General features: G+C 38.8%; 1 protein-coding gene and 1 long non-coding RNA gene across 12 annotated transcripts; one reads left to right on the top strand and one right to left on the bottom strand.

Moving 5' to 3' along the window:
- Positions 1 to 1,190: 1,190 nt before the first annotated feature.
- Positions 1,191 to 22,901, bottom strand: FRRS1 (ferric chelate reductase 1). 11 transcript variants are annotated; one of them, XM_041128055.1, is made up of 21 exons: positions 22,510 to 22,896; positions 22,260 to 22,305; positions 21,539 to 21,691; positions 16,653 to 16,694; positions 16,040 to 16,183; positions 14,728 to 14,923; positions 14,360 to 14,496; positions 13,051 to 13,145; positions 12,237 to 12,387; positions 11,210 to 11,389; positions 10,196 to 10,294; positions 9,493 to 9,640; positions 8,839 to 8,955; positions 7,838 to 7,855; positions 7,342 to 7,457; positions 6,967 to 7,053; positions 5,902 to 5,999; positions 5,677 to 5,735; positions 4,828 to 4,971; positions 3,594 to 3,655; positions 1,191 to 3,488 (listed from the first exon to the last, which is right to left on the bottom strand). In XM_041128055.1, exons 3-21 carry the CDS (start codon positions 21,581 to 21,583, stop codon positions 3,396 to 3,398), a joined length of 2,031 nt encoding a protein of 676 aa, XP_040983989.1. In that variant the 5' UTR covers positions 21,584 to 21,691; positions 22,260 to 22,305; positions 22,510 to 22,896; the 3' UTR covers positions 1,191 to 3,395. The 11 variants fall into 11 exon arrangements, with proteins under 11 accessions (XP_040983989.1, XP_040983990.1, XP_040983994.1 ...); XM_041128056.1 differs by lacking the exons at positions 16,653 to 16,694; positions 22,260 to 22,305; XM_041128060.1 differs by lacking the exons at positions 16,040 to 16,183; positions 16,653 to 16,694; positions 22,260 to 22,305 and having other exon boundaries at positions 22,703 to 22,901.
- On the top strand, positions 16,634 to 16,998 carry LOC115349232. Its single transcript, XR_003926036.2, has 2 exons — positions 16,634 to 16,725; positions 16,930 to 16,998. It is a non-coding gene; the product is annotated as an uncharacterized LOC115349232 (long non-coding RNA).
- Positions 22,902 to 24,650: the final 1,749 nt, after the last annotated feature.

Below are 24,650 nucleotides of genomic sequence, written 5' to 3'. Positions count from 1 at the left end.
ACTTCCCGTTTTGGACATCCTTTACATGTCTCAACCTCTCACTGACAGATTAAAGAAAGCAAGCAAAATAAAAATGCTGTTATTTGAACAAGAGCGCCACATAGCGTTATAAACTGTGATGGAAAACAAAAGGCAGGCAATCTCTCTCTAGCCTTCCCAAACCCGGGTAAAGGAAAAACATGGGCATTATTACACTGAATATGAAGTCTTCCCATCTTGTGATTTTTGACAAAACAGGAAACAGTGTAGCGTTCAGTGTAAGGAGGAGAAACAAAGCACACTTTTTCTTAGTTCATTCTGCAGCCTGCATGTCAGCTAGCAAAAAAATTATTTCAAGTAAAGCAAAGTAGCAGTGAATCCACTGCATTTGAGCTATTTGCATCAGTTAGTTTTCATTCAAAACATGTGCAAGAAATATGATTTGTAGTTAAGTCAAGAGCAGATAACCAGTACTTGGAGGCTGCACCTAACAACTCAAACAAACCAGTAAACTACTTGTTGTGAGACTGATCACAAGTTTCTACTTGACTGGGAGTGTTTGCCTGTCTAGAACCCAAACAGAAATATGTTAGTGTTGATTTGTCATCACAAGTTTAATCCGAGAGTAAAAGTGAACATTGAAACCTTCTCAATCTCTTCTTGTGAAGAAGTTTTCTTGACTGCAGTGGGATTCCTTTATGAAGCAAAGCAATGAGAATTTTCTTCTATACAATATTTTATCATTCAACAACAACAAAAAAAATATACAGCAGCCACCAGTGTAGTGTCTCCAGAACCAAACTGCCTGTCACCTATTTTCCTGCTGATATGAAACACTTCCATAGACTTCCTTCTTTTTTTCAAAGGAGTATACCAGAAATTTTGGAAGTCACTAGAATACAATGACACATTGCTTCCTCTTAGTAGTCATGCAGGAAGAGGGGGGGGGGGGGGTGTGTGTGAACAGACATTACACAAAATTGGCAGGTCTTTCAATCAAATAAGTTAAAATACTGCACATAAGGCCTCACATAAGAAACTATACAATACTGCTAGCACTGGGAAGGAACAAGTTATCCAGAGCAACTGACAATTTTGCCAACTTTAAAGCTGTATTAGATGTGGAACAAGGAATTTTTTTCTTCTTGAGGAAAAGAAACTGCATTAGGGAATGAAACTATTTTAACATTCAATTTCAATAAGAGTTTCTCTAGGAAGCATTTAGATAGCTTTAATTTATAAAACAACATCTACAAAGAAAACAGACAATCCATTTTGCTGCTAGGCAAGACTATTCTTTTCTAGTTTCTGTTTTATGGTGTTTTCATCTTACTAAAAGGGAAAAAACCTTTTATTAAGACATTTACATTCACATTTTAAAAACCCTGTGTTCATTGTCCATGCAAATGAAACAACACACAGTACAGCTACTGTATTACAGAAAGAATCCAGCATTGACCTTAATTTTAAAAGCCATCAATCATGCCTAGGTCAAGAGATTTTCTTCTATAAACTCATGGCATACGAAAGAGTCCCCCAAAACTTCAGTACTATGTGGGCCTGTGATTCCCAGGCTCTTGAGATCAGAGTTCTCAAAAAACAAACAAACAAAAAAGACAAACCCACACAATTAGCCATATGCCTCTTACACTTCAGCCTGTGTTTTGCCATATTTCTTCATAGTCCCCCTTTCTCAATTTGCACATGACTTTTCCAGCTTCCAGGAAGAAGGGGGACGATTCAGCTTACACTCACTCGCAGTCTGCTGATGATGACGAAGGGATTAATCCCAGTGCTTATGCCTAAACCAGTTACTTGAGCAGCCAAGAAAATTAACACTGACTACAAACACAAACTTGCAGCTTTCTGAATAGGACTTGTCCCTGCAACAGGCTGCACTGTGGATTTGGGGAGATGGAGGAAGAGACAGAAATAGACAGCTTTAGTAAATGGAGAGAATGACTACCTGGCCCACACATACAAGTATTTTAGAGCTGGCCATCAGGTACTAGAGAGATGTTGCTGTAATAGTCTACACCAAGCCAGGCCTCACTATTTACTATTCTATCCAATACTCCAACACCTTTATTCCCAGCTAGCTTAGTAGCCCTAGGCTGAAGATATATTTTGAAGCATTACAACTAAAAATCAATACTTCCCAGTATCAAAAATGAAGAACTGTGGAAGCAAACTTTCAGAGCTGAAAAAAACCCAAATGCAAAGCACTGTACTGCATGGCATATTAAGGGTTCATTTCTGAGATGCCATTTCAAGAGTGTCCTTCCATACTTAGACAAATCATGAACCAAAAGTTAAACAATATAGTCTTTTTCCATTCCCTGTACCTAGTTCATATATTTAGATAAATCTTTTGACTAAAAAAACACCCTCCCATATTCTTATGAAGACAGTTCTGTCTCCTAGATATGCCAGCTCAAAGGACCCTCACTTAATATTAGCAGAAGCTGCTTTTCCTGAAGTCAAATCAGCTCCTAATCTACAGTTCGCTCAATAGTGCAAATACAACTGCAACATTCTTGAGCAAATATTTTCATTTAAGCATCAAGTGGCATAAATCCATCTTATTCACACAGAAAAGTAATTCAGAAGCCACAAGCAACCAAAGACAGAAAAACACAGAAATCCACACACACAGATAGGTTCTTCCTGTTTGAGTTTTGGCTAAGTACAACTAGTTTTAATGCACTTACATTGCAAACATGTTTTCTCTTAATGGTTTAGAAGCACTGAGGGGGATGGGACAGAACAGTATTTTAGGTGAGGCAATAAAGGAGTGAAGTTCCCAAACTCATATGCTTCTGTAAGTGTACTGCTCTTAGAGCAAAGAGAATATTTTTTGCATTTAACTGCAAAGACAGACAACTGCATTTGACTCATGCATCAACCTGCATTTGGGACAGTTTCTCACTCCTATTTTTTTTTTAATGCACAAAACTGTCATGAGCAGGAAGTTGTCACATCACATGCCATTAGAACACAGTAAAGTGAACAGATATGATGGATTCCGGATCAATCTTTCCAGTTTTCCCAATAATATTCACAAAAGGTTTAGGGAACTGACTATCAAAACAGCATTTTCAGCACATCTTCTCAGTCTTCTTAAGCTATAAGCTTCAATCAAGTTAATTACTGCACTTAAAAAATAGAGACTTCATTCCTTACTCAGGCAAAGACTCTCATTAAAAGTCCCATCAGAAGGCAGCTTTTGCAGAACGGCAGCATCCTTCTATAGATTTGAATTCAAGTTCTCCCTAACACCAAGCATGATGCACATGTACTATTATTCTTCAATTACATCTTCAGGGAGGTGTTGAGGGAAAAGCTGTAATAGAAAGCATTCCTTGCAGGTTTTTCAACTGCACAATATTTCATCACAAAATTCTCAATGACTTATTTCATATGTGGTTGATTGCTGCCAGGAAGGCAATGAGGAATACTATATTTCCAGAGACATAGATGGTTAACACAACGTGTTTGAACAGACGACCCTGGAAGAGAAAGGGAAGAAAAGCCATAGAAGTGTCAGTCTTTATATTGGTTTGAACAAAGAATCATCCCATCTCACAGTAGTTATTTACAAAATTGTGACTTACCTCTGCTTCTGCAGATGTGAGTGACTGCAGTATCTGTACTCTGTCATCCTCTATCACTTCAACTGTTAGTGGGAAGGAAAAAAAAAAAAAGTTAAGTCTGCTCTTAAGAGGAAGGAGGTTTTTCATTTTTATACTACAGAAGTCTTGATCCTGTGACTAAGAAACTAAGTCTTACACAGCATCAAATTTGAAAAGCACTTGGAAGTCTCATTTGACATTTTATGACCTGTACCATCATGCTCACAACAGCACAAGTGAAAAAACTATTCTGGATCTGACCTACAAAAAGTAACTTCTGGACACTGAAGTGGGAAAACATTTTGTCTCTTTTGCTACAGTGAATCACGAAAACACTGAGTTTTGAGCTGAACAAAATATTTGTCTGATCTAAAAGCTTTTACTTTTCATTTTAAGATAAGTAGATTCCATTAAGAAGTATCTTCCATTAGCCAACATGAAAACATTAATTGTTCAAACATTTCAGGTTCATTTCTCTACTCTGAGGAAGTAATTACTGCAAGTTAAATTTAAACTCACATCTTTTATAATCACTCCTTCACGTGCCACCTTAAACAGCCTTTTAACTAATTATGCTTCTTCAATTCTGCAGACATCTCATCTCTGTCTTACATATAGGTTGTTCACATGTGCACAGTCATCTCCTCTCAGTGACACCAGCCAGTGAAACTAAGAATTTCCAATGAAGTTACTACCAGTCCCTTCTCTAGACATATTGGAGTCAGGATTTCACCTTCATTCCCCTGTTCAGTCAAAATTGCAAGCATTTGTGCTCAAGTTTCTGATCATTTTGCTCATGCAATAATAGCCATTCATATCAGCAATTTGTCACAATAACATGCAGACTAAATCTGCATGACTTAACCTGGACTTTACCTACCCACCTGGGATCAAAATCATGACAAACAGTGATAGATACTTGGAAAATACTTACGCATTTCAGTCTGCCCCTATGAACAGTGGTTTGAGAAATAAGAGGCTACTATTTAAAATTGAATAAAACCAGTATTTCTAGAACACTTTGGTCTTGAAAGCTGGTTTACTCCCATATTAGTTTGTACAGAAGATACGACACTGTTAATCAAGAGTTATTCCCTTTCAGCTTCCAAGTTAGAGGCCAAAGAACACCTCCTGAAATTCAATCCACTCAGTTAACATTTTTTTTGCACAATCGTCAGCAAGCAAGGTAACAATAGGAGTTTTCTTGGGTTTGTACCTTTACGTACGAGACAGTAGCTGTGTATTTCCAGAAGAATCTCAATACCGACATGCCAAGCTACAAAACCAATCATTGTATATGTGTCCCATGGGTCTGGCAGGTCAAGTGCTGGTAGATCCATTCCCAAGAACATAGTCACCACTAGTCAGTAAAAACAAGATAAAAAGACACTAAGAGTGCTGTGTCAGGGTGATTAAAAAAATGCTCTCAACACCTCTGGTAATAGATTTCCCATGAACTGTCTACAACTGCTAGGGGAATGAGGTTAAGCGAATCCATGCAGCTGAAAGTTGGGGTGGGTTTTTTTGGCAGTGTGAGGGGGAAAGCAGGGAGAAAAGGAGAAGGCCAAGATAGTTTTCATCCTGTTCAGTGCCCTATCACATCCCGCTAGCATTTGTGACTCTGCCAACAAGACCAGTCACCACAACATTTGTGCTTAAGCTAGCTGTGGAAACCTGTCACTATTAATAGAATTAAGCCCAGGTTCTGGTTCTGTGAGTGAGTTTTCCCTCTCCCATTAAATAACATTGAACTATGTTACTCAAGAACACTATCCTCAAGTCTTCCAAGACAAAAAGAAATTACTCAAGATAAGAACAGGTCCTCATTACACAAATCTTTCAGATTTGTCTGTAATCTCTGTGGTTTTACATTGTCACTTTTCCTCCCTAAAGCTGTACCTGATGGCCACTTAAAACTCACATAGAAGATGTCCAGCAAGAAAAAGAATCTTCAGATATGCCTGGACTGGATCTCCATAGGTGTTTTAGATGAGCAATAGCCCAGACAATGAACAAAGTTCCTTTAAATCACTTAAAAGGAGTTACAACTATTACTCCTACTCACCAGCTAGTATTCTAGCTGTTGTACCAGTACTCCAGTGAAACCAGTTAAACAATTGCCTCCTACAAAAAAATGAAAAGCATTTTATTGATTACAGGGCAGGGTGCAGGAAATCAAAGAACATTGTTACCTACTTTAAAGATATCTTTTCAATGTAAAAAGATTTTTTTAAAGAAACAGGCATATTTAATTCCTGTGGCTGTAACTTAATGAGTTAGTTGCGAGTACCTTGGTGCATGACGAGATGGTCTGAAACCTGCCATAAGTGGTTGAAAGATTGTCAGAGCCATCACGGTACAGCCGAGATAGGGATGAAAACCTGCTTGCTAAACACAGGACATTTTTCTTTAATATCATATCTATATGAATATATAGAAAAAATACCAAATTTGATAATTTTATTTATGTTTGTATTAGTAAGTTACAACGGTGGAGCAGCACTGTGTTTAGACTGGCGGGGCAACAGGACACAGTACTGCCCTGCAGCTGGATGGAGATGGTCCTCCTTGGCAGCATGAGACACTGCTAAGTCTGCCCAGGGTTTGTCCCACCTTTTTGCTGTATTGAGAAATTCTACCAGCTGAGAGAGCAATATGACTGTAGAAGCTATGCTCCAAGCTCTTCATCCTCAATCCTTTGTCTTCAGGAGAGGCTTATGTCATAACTCCTCCCAGCACTTGCCTCCCTTCTCACCCTATCTGTTTTAATCTTAAGCCTAAAATATTCTGTTCAATTTCCCTAGCTCCTAGTTCATACCTGTGACCACATTCTCCCACCTTTAATTCAGATACTCTCTAGACTTTCCAATTTCTGATATTACCTTGTACCAAATATTATACAGGTGACAGCAACAGGTATACGACCTCTATATATCTAATGTTCAAGACTAAGCTTAATCACTGCATACAGTTACTCAAGTCCAAGTTCATAACAACACTTATTCCCAGCAGGTTTACCACATTAAGTCAGCCATCCCATCCTCACTCACTTCCCAAATTCAAGTTCTCTAAGGAAATGGGAAGAAGACAGATTAAGTACATAAAGAAACTGTGAGCAAGGACTTTATTTTGGAGAAAGAGGAAGGAAGGGAAGTACTGAATTTTTTCAGCTGTAGTTAAAGGAGGCAACATTGCTCTTCTGTGCTGCTAGGATTTGAAATCAGCCTACTTAAGGACAGCTTTCACAGCACTTTTCTTGACAATAATTGTAACATCTTAGTCATCAGTAGACCTTCTCGTTGATTTGGTCCAACCTTTTACATTTGAGTTAAACAAAACAAAAGCACACACTTACTTGGCTCCAACCTCCTCGGTATATAAAAGGCAACACAAAAGAAATGCTTGTAAGCATGACTGTGGTCAACATGAGCATACGATGCACCTAGAAAAGTTAAGTTTGCTTTTAGAAACTCTACAGCTTTCTTAATACACCATCAAAATACATTCAACAGATCTACAGTTAAAGATGTTCTTAGCGTCCTTTTTAGACACTGCTTTTACTAGTAAAGCAGGTGAACTTCTGATTTGTAATTGTTCCATTTTATAAGATTAAAGAAAGATAAAAATCACAGCACGTTTAGTCTCCTATTTCTTGGATCTAGTAGGTTTATAATTCTGCTTACAACAAAGCTAGAAAATACAGAGGCAGATACGGGGAGATTTTGCCCACCTGAAACCACATCTCCTTTCCAAACAGGAATGAACGAGACCAGACAGGTTTGAAGAATCGTGCAACAATAACACCAATACTAACTGTGGTAATCCAAGCAACAAACATTAGTGCTCCTGAAAATTGAAAAAAATACAAGGTAAACATGAGTAATTTAGCTGCATACGAATACAGCTTCAAAGACTGTGTAATAGTTTAGTACGTACGCATATGGTCAGAATTTACCAGTGGTAAGTTTTTAATCACCTGGTTAAGAATACAACTTTATAGCATTTATCTTGTTAGAGGGTAGAAACATCCATATAAGAGATAATCATACTGCGCCCAAACAGCATAACAGAGCACCTCTGGCTACTGCGTACTTCATATGCGCCAGTACAGCCAGTACATACTGGTGAGAGATGCTGTTCTGTCGCCAAGTTATATGTCAGAGGATGAAAGGTGACATTTCCTGCAATTTGTTTGACGAAGAATGAGTGATAGTTCTCTCACAGGCCTGCTTTAGTGTCCAGTACTGTGCGAGAAAAAATCCTCATTAACTTTGTCCTAGTTTCAGCTGGAATAGAGTTAACTGTCTTCCTAGTAGCTGGTACGGTGCTATGTTTTGAGTTCAGTATGAGAAGAATGTTGATAACACCGATGTTTTCTGTTGCTGCTAGTAGTGTTTAGACTAATGTCAAGGATTTTTTCAGCTTCTCATGCCCAGCCAGCGAGAAAGCTGGAGGGGCACAAGAAGTTGGCACAGGACACAGCCAGGGCACCTGACCCAAACTGGCCAACAGGGCATTCCATACCATGTGACGTCCCATCTAGTATAGGAACTGGGAAGTGGGGGTGGGGGAATCGCCGCTCGGGGACTAGCTGGGTGCCGGTCGGCGGGTGGTGAGCAATTGCACTGCGCATCATTTGTACATTCCAATCCTTTCATTATTGCTGTTGTCATTTTATTAGTGTCATCATTATCATTATTCGTTTCTTCTTTTCTGTTCTATTAAACTGTTCTTATCTCAACCCGTGGGTTTTGCTTCTTTTTCCCGATTTTCTCCCCCATCCCACTGGGTGGGGGGGAGTGAGTGAGCGGCTGCGTGGTGCTTAGCTGCTGGCTGGGGTTAAACCACGACAAACTTCAATGGCTCTGGGCTGTCAGTTGAGGAGTTTCTCATTTCAAATAGAATTAAACCAATAATGTAACTAGAACAAATTAAACCAGAGCAAAGAGGTAAACAGAAACAAGTCCCAATTATAAATTTAAGAGAAAAAGGAAAATGCAGGTCCATTTTCCTGGGCAACAAGAATCTTATAATGTTGTTCTTGAAATGAGAAGTTATTAATCTTTACTCTGTCTTCACAGTCTCAGATCTTGCTAGCCAACAGTATATATAACATGACTGCCAGAAAGACAAGAGGAAATACTTACTCTGCAATAATGAGGAACACTTAATTCTCCAGTCTCAGCAAGTCTAGCACTGGAAGACAAAACTAGAAGTTGCAGCTTACCATGAGCCTTGATAAGTTGCGGGGACCTGGAACCTCCAATATCCTGAGGAAGGTCTGTGACATTGTATACTCCATTGGTGATCAGAGGCTGATGACGATGTTTGTATATTAGTCCACCTAAGCAGTGACAAAGTGGTTTGTTTATGGCTGATGAAAGCCACTGCACTTGTAAGTGTGCCCAATCCTTATTTATGAATGCAAGCCCTGTTGTGACTACTGAGCATAATCATACAAACTAAATTTCTGACACACAATATGCTAAGAACCTAAGATGTCATCTAAGCCATCTCACATACTTAATGTACAAGAACCAGCTCGCCCCTCTACAGAAAATAGCTCTCTCCACTACATGCACAAGACGTGAAGAATAATTCCCTTTGATACTAGTCCCCATTTTAAAAAGATGTGGCCAGCTCTCAAGAAGCTACTAGATCCTAGCATCAAGCGGGCATACAACACACACATATGAGTAAGTTTACTGTAACTTCCAAAAGCAAGTCCATGATCCAGAGAGGCAGTAAAGATGACTGGATTAAGTCCTCAAACTTGGAAACTGTAGCTCAGATACTAATTCTCAGCTAAGCCATGTCTTACATAAGGTTTACTCATTTAGAGCTGTTCAAAGAAAAGCAACCATATGTAAGTCAAGTTTACCTTCACTAGCTTCCCCATCTGCCAGAAAGATGTAGTAACTAGCATTCAGATTAAACCTCCCTTTGTAAGCAGGAAGACTAATACTCCTTCTGAAGGAACATTGAAGAATACCATCCACAAGCCTCCATGACACATCTTCAAGCACATTCTGTGAAACAGGAGACATTTAATACCCAGTCTTTTCAGACTGGCACAGTAATTGGCTTAAAAGTAACCCTGCAGAAGACAAGAGTGTCACTGGTGCACAAAGAAAGAACAGCAATGATCAGGGGAGGAGGGATAAAAATCTCTTGCATACCAACTTAAAAGGTATGTCAGTAAGTCAACACAGCAACATAAGAGTTGGACCTATTACCACCAATTTTTCCAGCTCATAACAACAATCTCCCCCTCCCTTCCAACATTTAACCCAAGATATATTGATTGCGGCTGCAGCCCTAGCAAAGGGACAGAGTAATAATGGGCACAAAGTTCCTCAATACAGTAAGCGCCCACCATGTGACTTAATTTTTAAAAGTAAGTTTAGACTTCCAAAGGTAACATTTACTAGGAAGTAAGAGCCCAATCAATCTCACCTTAAAGAATTATGTATCCACCTTACTATTTACAGCTGCTATGCAAAATAAAAGCACAAAGCAGCAGCATACCATTCATTACTTCAAACCTACATTTGTGGAAGTGTCTTAGTTGTTTCCAAATGTACCTCTGAATCCAAAACAGGAGGACTTCGCCCTTTCAGATAGGCAGTGCTTACGTGAACACGGTGGTCCTCATTAACGCACAGATATGCGTCATCACCACCCTGCAGAGTTTAAAAGAAAAAGGTATTTATAGCCCATTAAAAACCACTACTGGCAGTCACCAAAACCTCTTTGATTTAATATATGCAACAAGACACAAGACAGATTTTTCTAGATGTCAAGCTATTATTTCCCAGCTTTTAAACACTTCAGTATTACAGAGGAATCACATTAAGTCAAACAGATGACACACAGTAAGGCACATCATGAGTTACATTCCCTCCCCTCTCAGGGTAACAAGCCTATTATCAGAAGTTTCTTTAGTTACTTAGAATTTACTAAATTAATCAGACAAGACAGAGATGGATGTTGATGTTATTTAAAAACCCTTTTTAGTTAAAAATTGGTTTTCCTCATAGCTGTAAAGACAAAGTATTGTTACGAACCAAGTGTTCTTGTACTAGGGACGTGAATATAAACAGCATCTCCTTTGTGCAACAGTTAGTTTATGGATTATGGAGTTGTCAACAGCATCATCCCTTCACTTTAACACCAATTAGAAAAAAGGATCTCTAAACACTTTTTAAGATTAAATGGAGTCAATCCTGTACAATGACGAAATGCAAATGGTTTTCAGAAAGCATAGCAATTCAGCTTCTGACAGGTGAGGGTTTTTAGCTAGGTAACAAAGAAAGATTGATCTAACCAGAAATTTCAGTCAGCTGCTGTGCAATCAGACAGGTGGGATTCTGCTAAGACAGATATCCACAGGGAAATTCTATTGTGAATAGTCAGTCCCAAGCTAAAACTGAACATCCATCTATAAAAGGCAACCTGTGCTTCAGCACTATGGGAGAGAAGTTACTTTGTGTGATGTCTAGCAGCATTTCAGTTTTCCACATGCACGTTTTGCTACAGTACCATTCAAACTTTCCTAACATCACAAAGCAACTAAAGAAGTAGAATAGGACACTCACCATCCACTGGTCATGGGACAATGCAAATGCTAAATATCCTTCACTTGGACCACTCATTTCAATAAATACTGAACTCTTCTCTTCTTGGAAGGATAGAAAAAAACAGGAAGCACTTTCAGGATCACAGTTTGAAGGGTTCCTAATGCAGAACTTCATACTTCCACAACCTGATGCATTAAACTAGACAATTAAGCAAACAAACAAGTCATAAACAATAAGAGTTTCCCTTTTCTTTCTCTCTTTCTACCCCTTTCTATAAGAAAGTATGCAAGGAACATCAAAGAAATGCTATCTATGTCTACACACCGATCTCTTAACCCATCCCTACAATTACCCCAGGATTAGTAGGTAAAATCATGGCAAGTTCCAAGCCGTACTTTTACTCAAGTTGAATTTTTCACTTTAAAAGACAAGATAATAGAATAACTTTGAAAAGAAAGTAAAAACTTTAGAGAAACTTCCCTTGGTTTAATTTTTAGAGAGGTAACATCAGCTGTGGAATGAGGGAGAAAAGAAGGGAAGACCAGCTTTTCATTTCCTTTTTAAAGTACAAACTCCACTAATACACAATGAGAAAATACATGGATTAAAAGTCACACTTATTCCAGATCAAATAGTGATGCTTGCTCAGTCCATTCAAGAATCAGTAATGGAAGTCAGTAACAGATGAACTCATTGAAGGAAGTTTCTGAGCCTACAGTTACTAAATAGGAAGCTATTAGTCAAGACCAGAGCAAGTCTTTTCCCATTTCTCTTCTCAGGTATGCATAATATTTTCTGACCATTAAGTTCTACATGTTCTATCAACCTTCTGACCTGTGTGTGGTGTAACAACATTTAACCCAGACCAGTTCAGGCAACTCAACTAACACAAGAGGGTAGCTGTCTATGTTCTTAGTCTCTGATATTTAAGTTACTCATCCATCATCTCTCCCTTTCTGTCAATAGGCTGTATCAATATGATTTCATTAAATTCCATTGATCACAGCCATTAAAGACAGCATTAGTTAGGTTTATAATTACTTACTGGCTTTGATAAGTAGGAAACCGAGTGTGAAGTTGATATAGCCTCTGATGTTGCATGCAAGGGTGTTGTTGGGGACAGTACATTAGGCTGAGAAACAACGGGACCAGGAATCTTCACCCAGAAAAGCTTGTATTTCTTCACAACTGTGGCTCTTAAAAAATACAACATGCACACAGTCATTACTGTATACATCAAAAGCTGATTCTTACTTTAAAAAAAAGGAAAAAGGAAAAGCTTCTACAGTTTGCAGAACTTATTTGTAAAACTCCAATCTTTATGCAGACCTCTACCATTTTAGGGATTAAAGTAGGAAAATATCTGAAATATCAGTGGAAAAATAATTTTAAAACATACTACTGCATGCTCTACTGGCTATAAGAAACACTCACGCCTGTGGCACAGATTACAACCTCAGAGAAGAGTTGCACAGCTTTTATCCATTAGTTTCCAAGAAGCTAGTAGTATAACAGGAGGGTATACATAACATTTTGTAAGGTACAAGCACAGAAAAAGATTCTTAACACTGCATATTACAGGCATGAGATGTGAGCAGTTAACTAGAAATACTAATGAAACCCATCTCTGAATACCCTTCTACTCTCTCTGCAAAAATCAAAATAATAATCTCCAAGCTTTCCCTAAAGAACAAGTGTCTGCATTAATGCAGACTCTGCAGTGAGCAAGAGGTGTCAACTTTTCAGGCCATTAGTCCAAGGATACTTTCCAGTTGCTGGCCAATATTGGACGCAGCCAATGACACAGGTTTACCTTATTTGCATTTTAATAAACTAGAACTAATATTAGATTTACTTACAGAAACTGTACACGTTTTGGTGCATCTCCAGGAGCAATCCAATAAACTTTTATGTATTTCTTTTTTGCTTTACTTGTGTGACTGACAGCTGAATTCTGAAAACACATATATATCAAGAGTTACACAGTGGATACGCACTAAGGAGATTTCAGCTAACAGTCGTCACAGGCTGCAGCTAAATCCTAAACAGGCACCAGACTGTTACACTGCACAGACCCAGCACAGCTGGCTTTTCCCCAGTCAGCCATGATCAACTCAGATAAGTCTACCACTGAAACTCATACATACTAACAAACCTTAAGGCTAAAAGGAACAACCAGAAGTCTTTCAATCCAGAAGACTCCAGTGATGACACAGAGGTCCCTGCAGTGTTTATGCAGAAATGGTGTGATAACACTCCAGTTTTTTTGATAGTAAGGTAATGCTCTGGTTTTTGATAGCAAGAGCATGAAGGAACAGGGCAATGACTGTACAGAGAGAACAAAACTAGTATTCCAGAGGACAAAAAACCCAAAAATAGTCTTGGGGTCAGACAGTTATTTGCACAAGGTAAACAGATTAGACACAGCACTGAACTAAGTCCTCTGAGCACAGAGGGCACAACCCAGACATCTCCATGGCTTTAGAGCACTGATGAATGCATTAATCAGATGCCACTGGGGGGCAGATGGTAGCAGTGGAGAGAAAAAAAAAAGATATACCTAGGCAGATCGAGAACTTTGCCCGCACCAGCTCAGATGATAATGTACATGATGTTCATGAAGTTCAAGTGGGTTGCTGAAATACTAGTCAGAGTTCACATCTCTTGCACATGAGGCAGAATCAATTTATCTAAAATGGATATTGAAGACTGATCTAACCTGTTACTAAGAAGGTTCCATTAACAATAACTGACAGAGCAACACTAAAGATAATAGCCTATGCTAGTGTTTGTTTACCACAATAACTGCCCTAAACTTTCCTTGCTGTAAAACATGTTCTCTGTCCTTAACAAGCATGGAAAATGATTGATAACTCTCCTCTTCAAAGCAAATAGAGCATGCACTCCTCTTTTTAATATTAAGTACAATAACCAGGAATGCACCACATTCCTTGTGCACAAGTAAAAATTACATCATGAATGCTGCATCTTCCTGCAGCATTCTGACAGAGTTGCAGTGAGCCATGCCTCTATACTGCAAGTTGGACCAATTTCCTGGGAGACTGACTGAGCTCAAAGATTACATAGTTTAGCTCCATCCTGTTACAGACATGGTCTAGTACAAACACCTCAGTGCTTGATGTCCCATTTTAAGACACTAGACTATACCTTGATACGGCCACATGTCAGAAGCTGAGAAAGTTTCCGGTCAACTAACATGAAGGAACCAACTGCAGGGCTATCCAGGTGTTCTGCATCCCGGGCTTGTATGAAAAACCCTTCAAAATCTGGTCCAGACAGATGAACTGAAGCAAGAAGAAAAATAAAAGGATGTTGAAATATTCTCCAGAGGAAGAATGAAATATTTCAACAATGACCACCAGAAGCTCATTTTACAAGTACTGAATGACTGCTAAATGGATCACCTGAACAAGATTCAGCTGCTTAGATAGATCTAGTATAGCTAACCAAGTAAAGACATGCTACAACACAAAGAAACAGTAAATTAAACTCTTCAGCTATAATTGACACAATACCTTCTATGTTGTCCCCTGGTTTAAATTCAGTCCCATTCACTGTAATGGTGTGCTCAGGTGACAGTTGTGGAGAGCTACCATGACAGGGTATCATGCTAGTGCAGGCTTCTCTTATTTTGCCACTTGGATAGCTATCCACAGATGCATAGAAGCAAATAAACATCCAAACAGCAAAAGCAAGGCCAGGCAGCTCCATCTATATAAAGTAAGAGTTACAGGCAGTTAAATACAATAAGCATTTACATTACAGGTCACCACTCATCTTCAGAAGAATCAGTTGAATACTAAAATTTAAAAACATGTTTAAAACAAAAGCATGTATGAGAAGACACCATTCCCAGCTGCAAAAGCTAGAAGTAATGTGTGCTTCTGATAACTGCCAGACTTTGCAAGAATGTTCACAGATATCATGTTCCAGGCCATCAAGAGTACAGATAGCAGTGGATGGATTTGGGTGGATTATTTCTCTCAGTGCATTTTGACATCACTTTTTAAATTTCTTTTGCTTACGCCTCTCCCGTTCCCTCTCTCTCAAAAAAAAAAAAAAAAAAAAAAAAAAAAAAAAAAAAAAAAAAAAATCTCCAAGTCCCTTAAACATCTGCACAGGACAGATGGATCTTAAAACACATTTCATTGATGTATAAAGGTCCACAGTACTGAGGAACTATGCAGCTAGTATCAAGCCCACTCTTTTATTAATCATAGCTCCAAACTGTGCATCATTACAGACTGCCTTTTGTTTCCACAACTCGTGTCTGTTTCTTCACATATGACAAATAATACCCAGATAACAAGTTCTTGTTTCTGCAGGGAAACTAAAGTTGCCAAATGTCAGAAATAGATTTTATACATGCAAAAGAGTGGGAATTTGGTATAAAGATTTAGACAAAGATGTATGTTTGTTGCAGACAAGCACAAGACTTTTCCTTTGAACTCTTCCTTGTGGATATTAGATCTCCAGACAATTAGTCAAACAACATCATTGCTTGTCACACTCTCATTAAGGGAACACTATGCATGAAAAACATGTGGGGTAGTAGGACCAAAGAGCCTAAAACAGTTACATGAACCCCTAATCCCAGCATTCATCATATAATGTTTTGCTCTGCCACACTACTGTTTTCAAAAAAGCTGTGGTAACTGTTTTGTTACTCAGCAGCATGCAAGGTTTAGAGTTGTATTGTTGTTTACAGAATGCCTTAACCACCAAGAAAAAGCATTTGCATGTCTAAAAGGCCAGGAGAACAGAGATAAACTTCCTTTCAATCTTTAGGCACAAGAAGTGGCTTATCAGGTCTAGTGGAACATGTACCAGGCAAGTAGGTCTGCCTTCTGGAAGAGCCATGTCCGTTTTGCACCAAGTGATAAGAAGTATCAGGTTATAAAGTTCCCAGACAGCACACATGGATATGAAGATAAGAAAGGCACAGAGCCATTTCAGACTGAACTCTGATACCTAAAAAGCAGTCAAATGAAGACAAGGCATGTCATTAGTCTTACACGCTCTCTAAGAGTCATCAGTATTAACTCTTCCAAAGTTCTCATACATTCAATGCTAAAAATCCACAATATCCAGGGCATTGCTACATTTGTACTTCAACATAGGGGCTCCTTGGCAACTTTACACTAGTAAATAGAAGAAAATCAGAGGGGAGATGGGGTTGAACAGCTACATTTCAGGAACCAGGAAAAAAAAACCCAACAAAAAAACCCCAACACTCAACTCCTCCCAAATATTCAAGATAACATTATGATAATATCTTTAACTTCTAGTTCAAGTAAGCCTTTCCTTCTAGTTCCAGGACTTCTTCAAACTGTCACAAATCTCCATCAAGATGATTTTATTCGTAAGTTAAGGAAGCCTACAGGAAGCTAAAAACTAAGGTTCAGTACAATAGTAGCATTAAAGCAGCTTTTATACGTACCAGTGAAATCTTCAAAACAAGTTGCTGCCAGAAGAGATAAGGCTGCATACCACAACGACAAGAAAAATAGTAGGTTAGTATTCTAGTTTAAGTAGCAGAGGATGTGGTAGGGATTTAAAATGAAACAAAAATAGCCTTTGGCAGATTCAACTGACTCAAAAGCTGGCAGAAGAGAAAGAGGAAGAAGCAGAGATGAAAAGAATGAAAAAGGCCAAAATCTGCAAGAAGTACTGTACCAAAGAGCAATTTTTTTAAAACTTTATTTTTTTTTAAACAGGATTGGCTGTAGAAGAGCAATCTTCCCTATGCACGTTCAACGATGAGGACTAGATCCTATAAAGAGCAGTAAGTTCCATATTAAAATTTAGCCTTCCTCAAACAACGGTTACTCAGTTGCCTTGAGAAGTCCCTTTCCTCCTTTATCTGGAAATACGTTATGGCACTCTACATTCTCCACTTACACAGCAAAAGAGGCTGAAGGAAGATGGGAAGCACTATTATAACACCAATCATTCTGTGGTTAAAGATTCATTTTGTATTTTTACGAAAATACCTCCTAAAGTGTTATTGTAGGCAAAACAGTACAATAGGTCAACATTCTAGAGAAGTCAAGCTTTAAGAAATTATTCCTAATCTTCAGATTAAAGAACTCTGGACTTTAAATCAAATACCACAGTAAACCCCTTTTTATAACACAGTAGAACCTCATATTTAAAACTGTAGTTTGGAATAGCCAAAAATAGAAGTTTACAATCACTCATCTGCTGTCCCTAATTCAGCTAGGATCTCACTGCACCTTCCTACCCCCTTTTGCAACACACACTCACACCCTCAGCCTTCAGCCAAGACCTGTTCAAACAAGCCTCATGCCAATCATAACGAGTGAGAAAGACAAGGACACAAAATCTGAATATACAGGAAGGAAGAGGGGAAATCCAAGAGACGCCCAGAACTTCCTCATATAAGCAGGTTAAGATGTCTCCTTTAGCTCTAAAAAAAGTACATGTTACAAGAGCATGAAACAGTATGTCATGCCCTCGTGAATACAACAGTCTGGCCAAGAGAAGGAAAAAGTGAGTTTGTCTGGAAAGCTGAGCACATATGATTGAGAGTTCAAAAATGAACAGTATTAAAAAAAACACCTAAAGAAGATACGTGGTTAAACTAATGAACCAGCAATAAGCAGTTCTGAGAAGGGACAAGAAAAAGTATGTTTGTACTAAGGCTGAAGATGGATAAGCAATTATATCCACCCTCAGATCCTCAGTCAAGTATTTGCACAAGAGATCATCTGCTTTGCTAAACAAACAAACAAAAAAACCCCAGACAGCCACGGGCAAGAAACAAGTCACTCCTATATAAAACTCACCTCTTCTTCTGTAAGACTACATGGTTTCCTCTTTTCTCTGATTAGAGTTCTAGAGCCACAATAGCATTGTTTCCCTCCAAGTGATGTTGTCAGGAATGACTGCATTTTTAGACATTTAGCATGTCATATATACCACAGTGCAGAACAGTTACTTAGAATTACAGGAGTAACTAGCTTTAAAATTTTAACTGATCAAACACAGAGGTAAAGGAATCCTGCTCTGTAATAAGTGAACAAATAGTAAACTGTAGAATACGTGACTTTTTTCTGATATTCCCCTTCGCAGGAAAAACAGAGGAAGACAACTAAACCTCACAACTACATACAAGCCCAAACAAAAAGCATTACGGTTAATGGCATGGAAAGGATTTGTTACAGAGAGGTTAGGTTCAGGAAAGCTGAAGTGTGATATGTGAATCATGCTTAACCTCACCACAGAAGAATAAATGCTTTTTAAAGAATAAAGTAGAAATAAAAACAGTTCTCCATCTGTACCAAGAAGGACCTGAGAGACTGACCAAAGCTATCACATCTTACAGAACTGTTACTCTCCCTCTCATTCTTCTCCTCCCAGAAACATGGCTAAATTAAAATTAATTTGCATTCTAATAAAGACTAATCAGGAGATCTCTGCCAGATCATCTTTTCTAGATAAGAATATAATAAACTGCATCAAAACCTTAAATCACCAAGTATTACCACTAAAGCTATATTCAAAATGAGAATGTACATTAAGTCAAGTTTTGAGGTGTGTAAGCTGTGGAATAGCCTGCTATTACCTATAGCATTTGAAAATACTCTCAGTTTCCGCTATCACTTATTATAAACTGTAGATTTGTCCTTCTTGATATATTTTGCTTGCAAGTTGTATTAAGAAGCTTTGGCCATAGTGGCTTATTTATAACACTTTGAAATACAACTCATTGGTGACAGCCTATGAACTAGCAGACAGTCAAGTTCCCTGTACTAAAGAAGAACAGGAATAATTTACTTCAGGACTGAAGCATAATGATATTTAAAAACATAAAAGAATTCCTGCAGCATTTTTCTACTGGCAATTCTTCAGTATTTTTGTTAACTTACTAGTGTTTGAATGGCCTGGAAAAACAACAGGGAGTTTAAGCGTTTCTGCACTATCCAGTGATTTGTTTTCCAGGATAAATGCATTACACTGAAACGCTTGTGTTAACCAAGGGCCTGAGAGTACCTATAATCTCCTTTCTCTACCCTGCCTGTATGCCAGCTGCACACCATGAGGTAGCATGCATGAGTAAATGCCCCAGTCAAAGTTACAAGGATGTGCTACAGAGCATAGTAGCTCCATAGTTAGAACACAATCACATAGCATTGATTGTTGATTTTACTTAGTCTTGTACTATACACAGACTTTTCAATATGTTATATACAACCAAAGACAGCATAAGATCCAGGAATCCTTTCTCTACAGATATAGATACTAGTGCATACCACACCATTACAACATAAGACAGTTATTCAAACCACTACATTTCATACCTTTACTTAGAACGGAAAAAATACTTCAATACTCCTTAGTTTGGAGCATGATTGCAAATTTGTTATTCCCTCCCTACTTAAATCTTCACTATAACTCACACCCCCTGGCAGAAAAGAAAGCTTCAGAACAAGTTTGTTCAAAGAAACTTCATCATTACGTGAAATTCTAACAGTGTTTCAAATATCATGTCACTCTTAGGGCCGAGGGAGGGAGAGAATTGTGTACTTGAAGCCATTTATAATACAGCCTTCCAATTAATAGAAAGCCAAAGAATACAGAGTGACAGTCATCTTATCACCCTTGCCTAACCTGGGCAAAATCCATTAGAAAGAAGTTAAGCTTTTCTAAGGAAGCCGAGTAATCAGAACATCAATTAATATTTATTTCATATGGAACTTGATTATAACTGTAAAATTCTATTTCATCCAGACATTACTCAATACTAACAGGTGACTTCTAATGTAATCTGAAATTTCAGTCAAGCACTTCTTGAGCCACACTACCAATTTATTTTATATGTTTGCTGGGCAGGTCAGAACTCAAGACAGAAATAGAGCTTTTTGTTAGAGCACCCTTTTTTAGGACTTACATTACATACAACCCACCAGAAATTTGGAGGAAAGTTATGTAGAAAAATAAGAACAGGGGTCCCAAATGTACTCCATATATGTGGCCAGTTATTCCAACAGTAGTGGGATGCAGAACAGTCATTTTAAATAAGAGGCAGCCAAAAACAGCTCACCGAGAGCCTACAACAGATATTTCTGAACAAGTGAACTAGAGACAACCATTTCAGTTAGTATGAATGGAGATGAAGTAGCTACCATTCTTCATACTTATGATGGACCATGACAAGACAAGAACACCTTTGTGATAATTCAAACATTAATGGTTAAAGGCCAAAGTGATTATCTGTGGCTTAACGTGGCAAGGCAGACTGCAAAGAGAAATATAGGTTTGCTTATAGTAATAGCTACCACGTTTTGTAAAGTTTCAATGCAATACAACTGCATTTGTCTGAACATTTAGACTTTATCATCCCATTCATTCAGGAGTCATCTCCTTCTCATCCTAAGGGTGGAGGAGAAAAGAATAAGAAATGGTTGGGGGGGGGGGGGAAGTGTTATAATTTTAGGAATAGAATCTTTAAAAGCCTGAACCAACCATACCAAAATTTAGTGGGAATCTTTTCATTATTTTTAGTATACATGGGAATCTATTCTCCTGATTACATCTCATGATCTTACAGTAACTGGATTTGGATAAATGGACAGAAGTTACTCCCTCCTGTGTTGAAAAAACTCCTACAGTCCCAGCAGGTGTCAACAGCTACAAAAGCCCTGGTAGACTAATTCCTCAAGGACACAATGTTCACACACAAACTCAGGATCTCTTCACAGAGGTTATCTTCTTTCAGCTGTTTAACAGAACTTCATTAGCTGCAGAGTACAAAATCTAAAACTAGTTTCAGAGAGGAAGAGGAGACGAGAGGAGGGGCAAGGCAAACATACTGCCAATTCAAAGGTACAAAAACTATCATAGCCAGAACTTTTCTCCTGAGCACCATCAGATAAGGCAGCAAGCAGAAAAGGAAAAAGCCATCTAAACATGAATAAGATGTATTAACAAAAGGTGTTTCTGCCTTGTCTCTTTAGAAATATACTCTTACAAAGCAGAACCAGACAGCCTCACTGTCCAGGAGTCACCTTCCCTCTGAGTTTAAAAAAAGAGCTTGAGTTAACTTCCCCTACTCATTTAAATGTGGTCATATCACAATAGCTGGATTGACCAAGGGCAGAAAACAAGTAGTGTTCACATTCAGAACAACTCACTACTTCTAAAATACGAACACACACACACACACACCCCCACACCCACAAGATGACAAAACATACAGACCTCAGCCTCTTGGTTTTTCTACTCAGGAAACATTCAAAGAGAACTTCAAGCCTAGTGTGTTTCAAAAAGAATTTTTATAATATTTTAAGTGTAGATACTTACCTTACAGCCAGTCCTTCTGTTACAGTGACCGAGTAAGATTGCCATTGGCTTTCTACTTATAGTAAGACAACTTATATTACTTGTAACCTCTTCTATTTGACTTGCATCTAACTGTATTAACCTTTATCATACCCAGGATCAGAGGAAGTTTGTCTGAAAGAAGAAACAGTACACACATAAAAAAGGAAACATTTGTAAGAGCGTTCTTTACTTCAGGCACATATTTTATACTGCTTCCCAAGCTAAGGCCCTAAGACTCCTACACTTCAGCTGAAATGCATCAAGTTGTAATGAAGCACTGACCCTGCAGCTTCCTTTGCTTTGTCAGACATGTACTCCACAGACCTCAGAGAGTTTCGTATTAAGTAATTAAGTAATTATTTTAGTTATCTTCTGGTGCAGTTAAAGAAAAAAAAAACCAAACCCAACAACAACAAACCAACCCCAACTTTTAATACCTTCTACCTCAAAGCGCAGGTTAGGACAAATTTGCAGCATGATTTTAAAGTTTGTTATGCATTTACTCCCTATCGAAGAGACACTTTCATTTAGAAGCGGGATAAGCAATCTTACAACGGAATAAGCTAAGTTTGTCTTTTTTTCCATATATCCCACCAAGAGGGAACAAGAGCCAAGGATTTTGCCCCTTTCAATTGTTTATTTTGATTATTTAACTTTCTGTTGGGCAAGCTGCTCTGCGTATTATCTTTAAGGCGCCAACCTTGCCAACTTTTATCTATATGAAGAATCCAAAGTTGCAGGCTGACCTAAAAACGATATAGTTTGTTACCCAACAAGCAAATTCAACCACAGGATCAGTACATTTACTATAACAGTTACCATACAAACATCTCCTATGCACATTAATGAAGAAACAAAAGAAGAAAGTAATATTCACGTAACATTAAGAAGCAAAGATGCAAGAGGAACACGGTTGGTGTGGCTTCCAGATAAAATAAGCCATAGCTTACCTTTACTCATTAAGGCAAGCAGGCTCAAGAGTTTTCTCTAAAGCAATTCAGAAATGCTTGCATGAGAGACGGCAGCTACGAGGTGCTTTAAAAGCTTCACCAGGTTTTAATTTGCTTCATAGCTGCTGCAGATTTTCTATGAAGCATATATAGTTTTCAAAAAGCTTGCAGTATCCGCACTTTGAGCACTCACTGGCATCAGCTTAACCAAAGCGCCCTGGAGCTACAACAGCGTCTCAGCGAAGACAGGACCCTCGCTCCTGGCAGCCCCACGCTCTTCTCAACTCCCCAGCACCGCTCCCGCAGAAAAGGGCAGCGGGAAAGCAGCAGGCGAGCTGGCCGGTCCACCCCCTTCCTCTGCTCGGGCCGCTCTCCACGGCAGCGGGGGGCGGTCCCGACGCAGGAGCAGGAGCAGGAGCAGGAGCAGGAGCAGGAGCAGGAGCAGGAGCAGGAGCAGGAGGCAAGCGGGGCGGGGCGGGGCGGTCGGCCGGCCGGCCGGAGGCCGCTCCCGAGAGGGAGACTCGCCTCCTGCCGGGGATGGGCCGCCCCGCCGGCGGGGGGCGCGCCCGGGGACACGCGAAAGGGCGCGTGAGAAAGGCGGAAGTCGCTGCCCAGCCTGGCTCCCCAGGAGGAGCGGGGTCCCGTGGGACGTGTGAAGGGCGGGTAGTTTGATTGCAGTCTCCAAACGTTAGAGGTGTTGATGAACGTCCTGGTTGTGCAACTACAGTCTTGCCCCATGGGCTTTGCTGAGGGATTGTCCTTGTAAAAGCTTGCAGAGCTCATTTGCGGTGCTATTCATGTGCCCGAAGGTATTCACATATAGAGGCTTGCAAAATCAGGGTTTTCTTATCAAGAAAACAAATAGGTACTGCTGTAACTGGGGTTTTGCTGGCAGAAACTGCAGTTGCTTACACAGGCTTCTCCCCGTTCTGTTTTTCTTCATTTTATTCCAAGTCCTCAATTGCTCACAAATCAAAGTGGCAAAAAGAGACAATTATTTAATAAAAATCCAACGGGAACTTTGCCCTCCCACAGAATAGAAATATTGTGTTTCTGTTAACAAACACCTTGACTGGAGGGCTCTGGTAAATCACTTGCTTATTAGGAGGTCTGAGCAGTTCTAGTGATCTCAGTACTATTAATTTAGTCGTATTTTCTTAAAAAGTACTATCCGCTAAAATATAGTAGACTTGCAAATATAGTGTTCTGTTGCCTCAGTTTCTATAAAAGCAACATTAACCTTAGATGTACTCTGTAATATCATAAGATCTATTTAATGTGAAAACCAACAATGAACTACTTTGCCTAATCAGACAAATTATTTAACTGTTACATTTGTATTATCTTGCTCATGGAAGTCACTGGGAAGCTGAGATCTCACGAAGTGTACAGCAACTGAAGAAATGTAACACATAAAAGCTTAAAATTAAATATGGATGTTTCCCCCTACCTGGGGGGGGTGGGGAAATTCAATTTACAACAGCCATTCATAAAGTCCCCAAAATACAAAAAAGTTTGATAAAATTGTCAGCCCAAATACATACATCCTTTATTAATTGCTTGTGTGTTTCTAATTAATTTATGCTGATTAAAACCAGCCTTCCTTGCAAATACATTATTAGGATGATAAATACTAATGTAAATACATTTACAGTATGAAAACCCTGGTGACCACAGTGACCAATATTCTTGACAATATTTAGGTTCATATCTTACACAGATTATAGTGGATTTAATATCCAAATATTTTTAAGATCTTATTTTAGGGTCTTGGCTCATTGACAGAACGGGGTGTATACTTTTGAAACATTGTTATAAACATAAGAATATATGGAAGTAAATTCCTCATTAAGACCCTCAAGGAGGGATGAAAGTGCAAGCTACAATCCTGTTGGAAACTGTAATCAGAGTTTAAGAAAAAAAAATCATTTATCTGTGAAAGGTAAAGTTGGTAAGGGAGGGAATACTGTTTTGCTTCTCATTTTATAGCTTCTCTTATTTCAGAAGGTGTTAGTTATTGCCAAAGAGCTATAAAGCAAGAAAACCAGGAAAACACCAAGAGAACCAGGAAAAAACAATTACTCTCTTAACTACTGAGTGCAAGTAGCCATACTCATTCTGCATAGGCAGTCATCAATCTG

Source organism: Aquila chrysaetos, chromosome 12, assembly GCF_900496995.4.
Source record: "Aquila chrysaetos chrysaetos chromosome 12, bAquChr1.4, whole genome shotgun sequence".
In the NCBI taxonomy this organism is placed as follows: domain Eukaryota; kingdom Metazoa; phylum Chordata; class Aves; order Accipitriformes; family Accipitridae; genus Aquila; species Aquila chrysaetos.
Note: the sequence above shows the minus strand (reverse complement) of the source record. Positions and strands in the feature narration are given on the sequence as shown.

What these genes read in the sequence shown, in the direction of transcription:
- FRRS1 (XM_041128053.1), bottom strand. Translation starts at nt 18,126, where the DNA reads ATGCAGTCATTCCTGACAACATCACTTGGAGGGAAACAATGCTATTGT. An exon ending in AAGGCAGACCTACTTGCCTG is followed by an intron (nt 14,924 to 16,039) that starts GTACATGTTCCA and finishes TACTTTATATAG; the next exon opens with ATGGAGCTGCCTGGCCTTGC. An exon ending in CCATCTCGTCATGCACCAAG is followed by an intron (nt 5,736 to 5,901) that starts GTACTCGCAACT and finishes ATTTTTTTGTAG; the next exon opens with GAGGCAATTGTTTAACTGGT.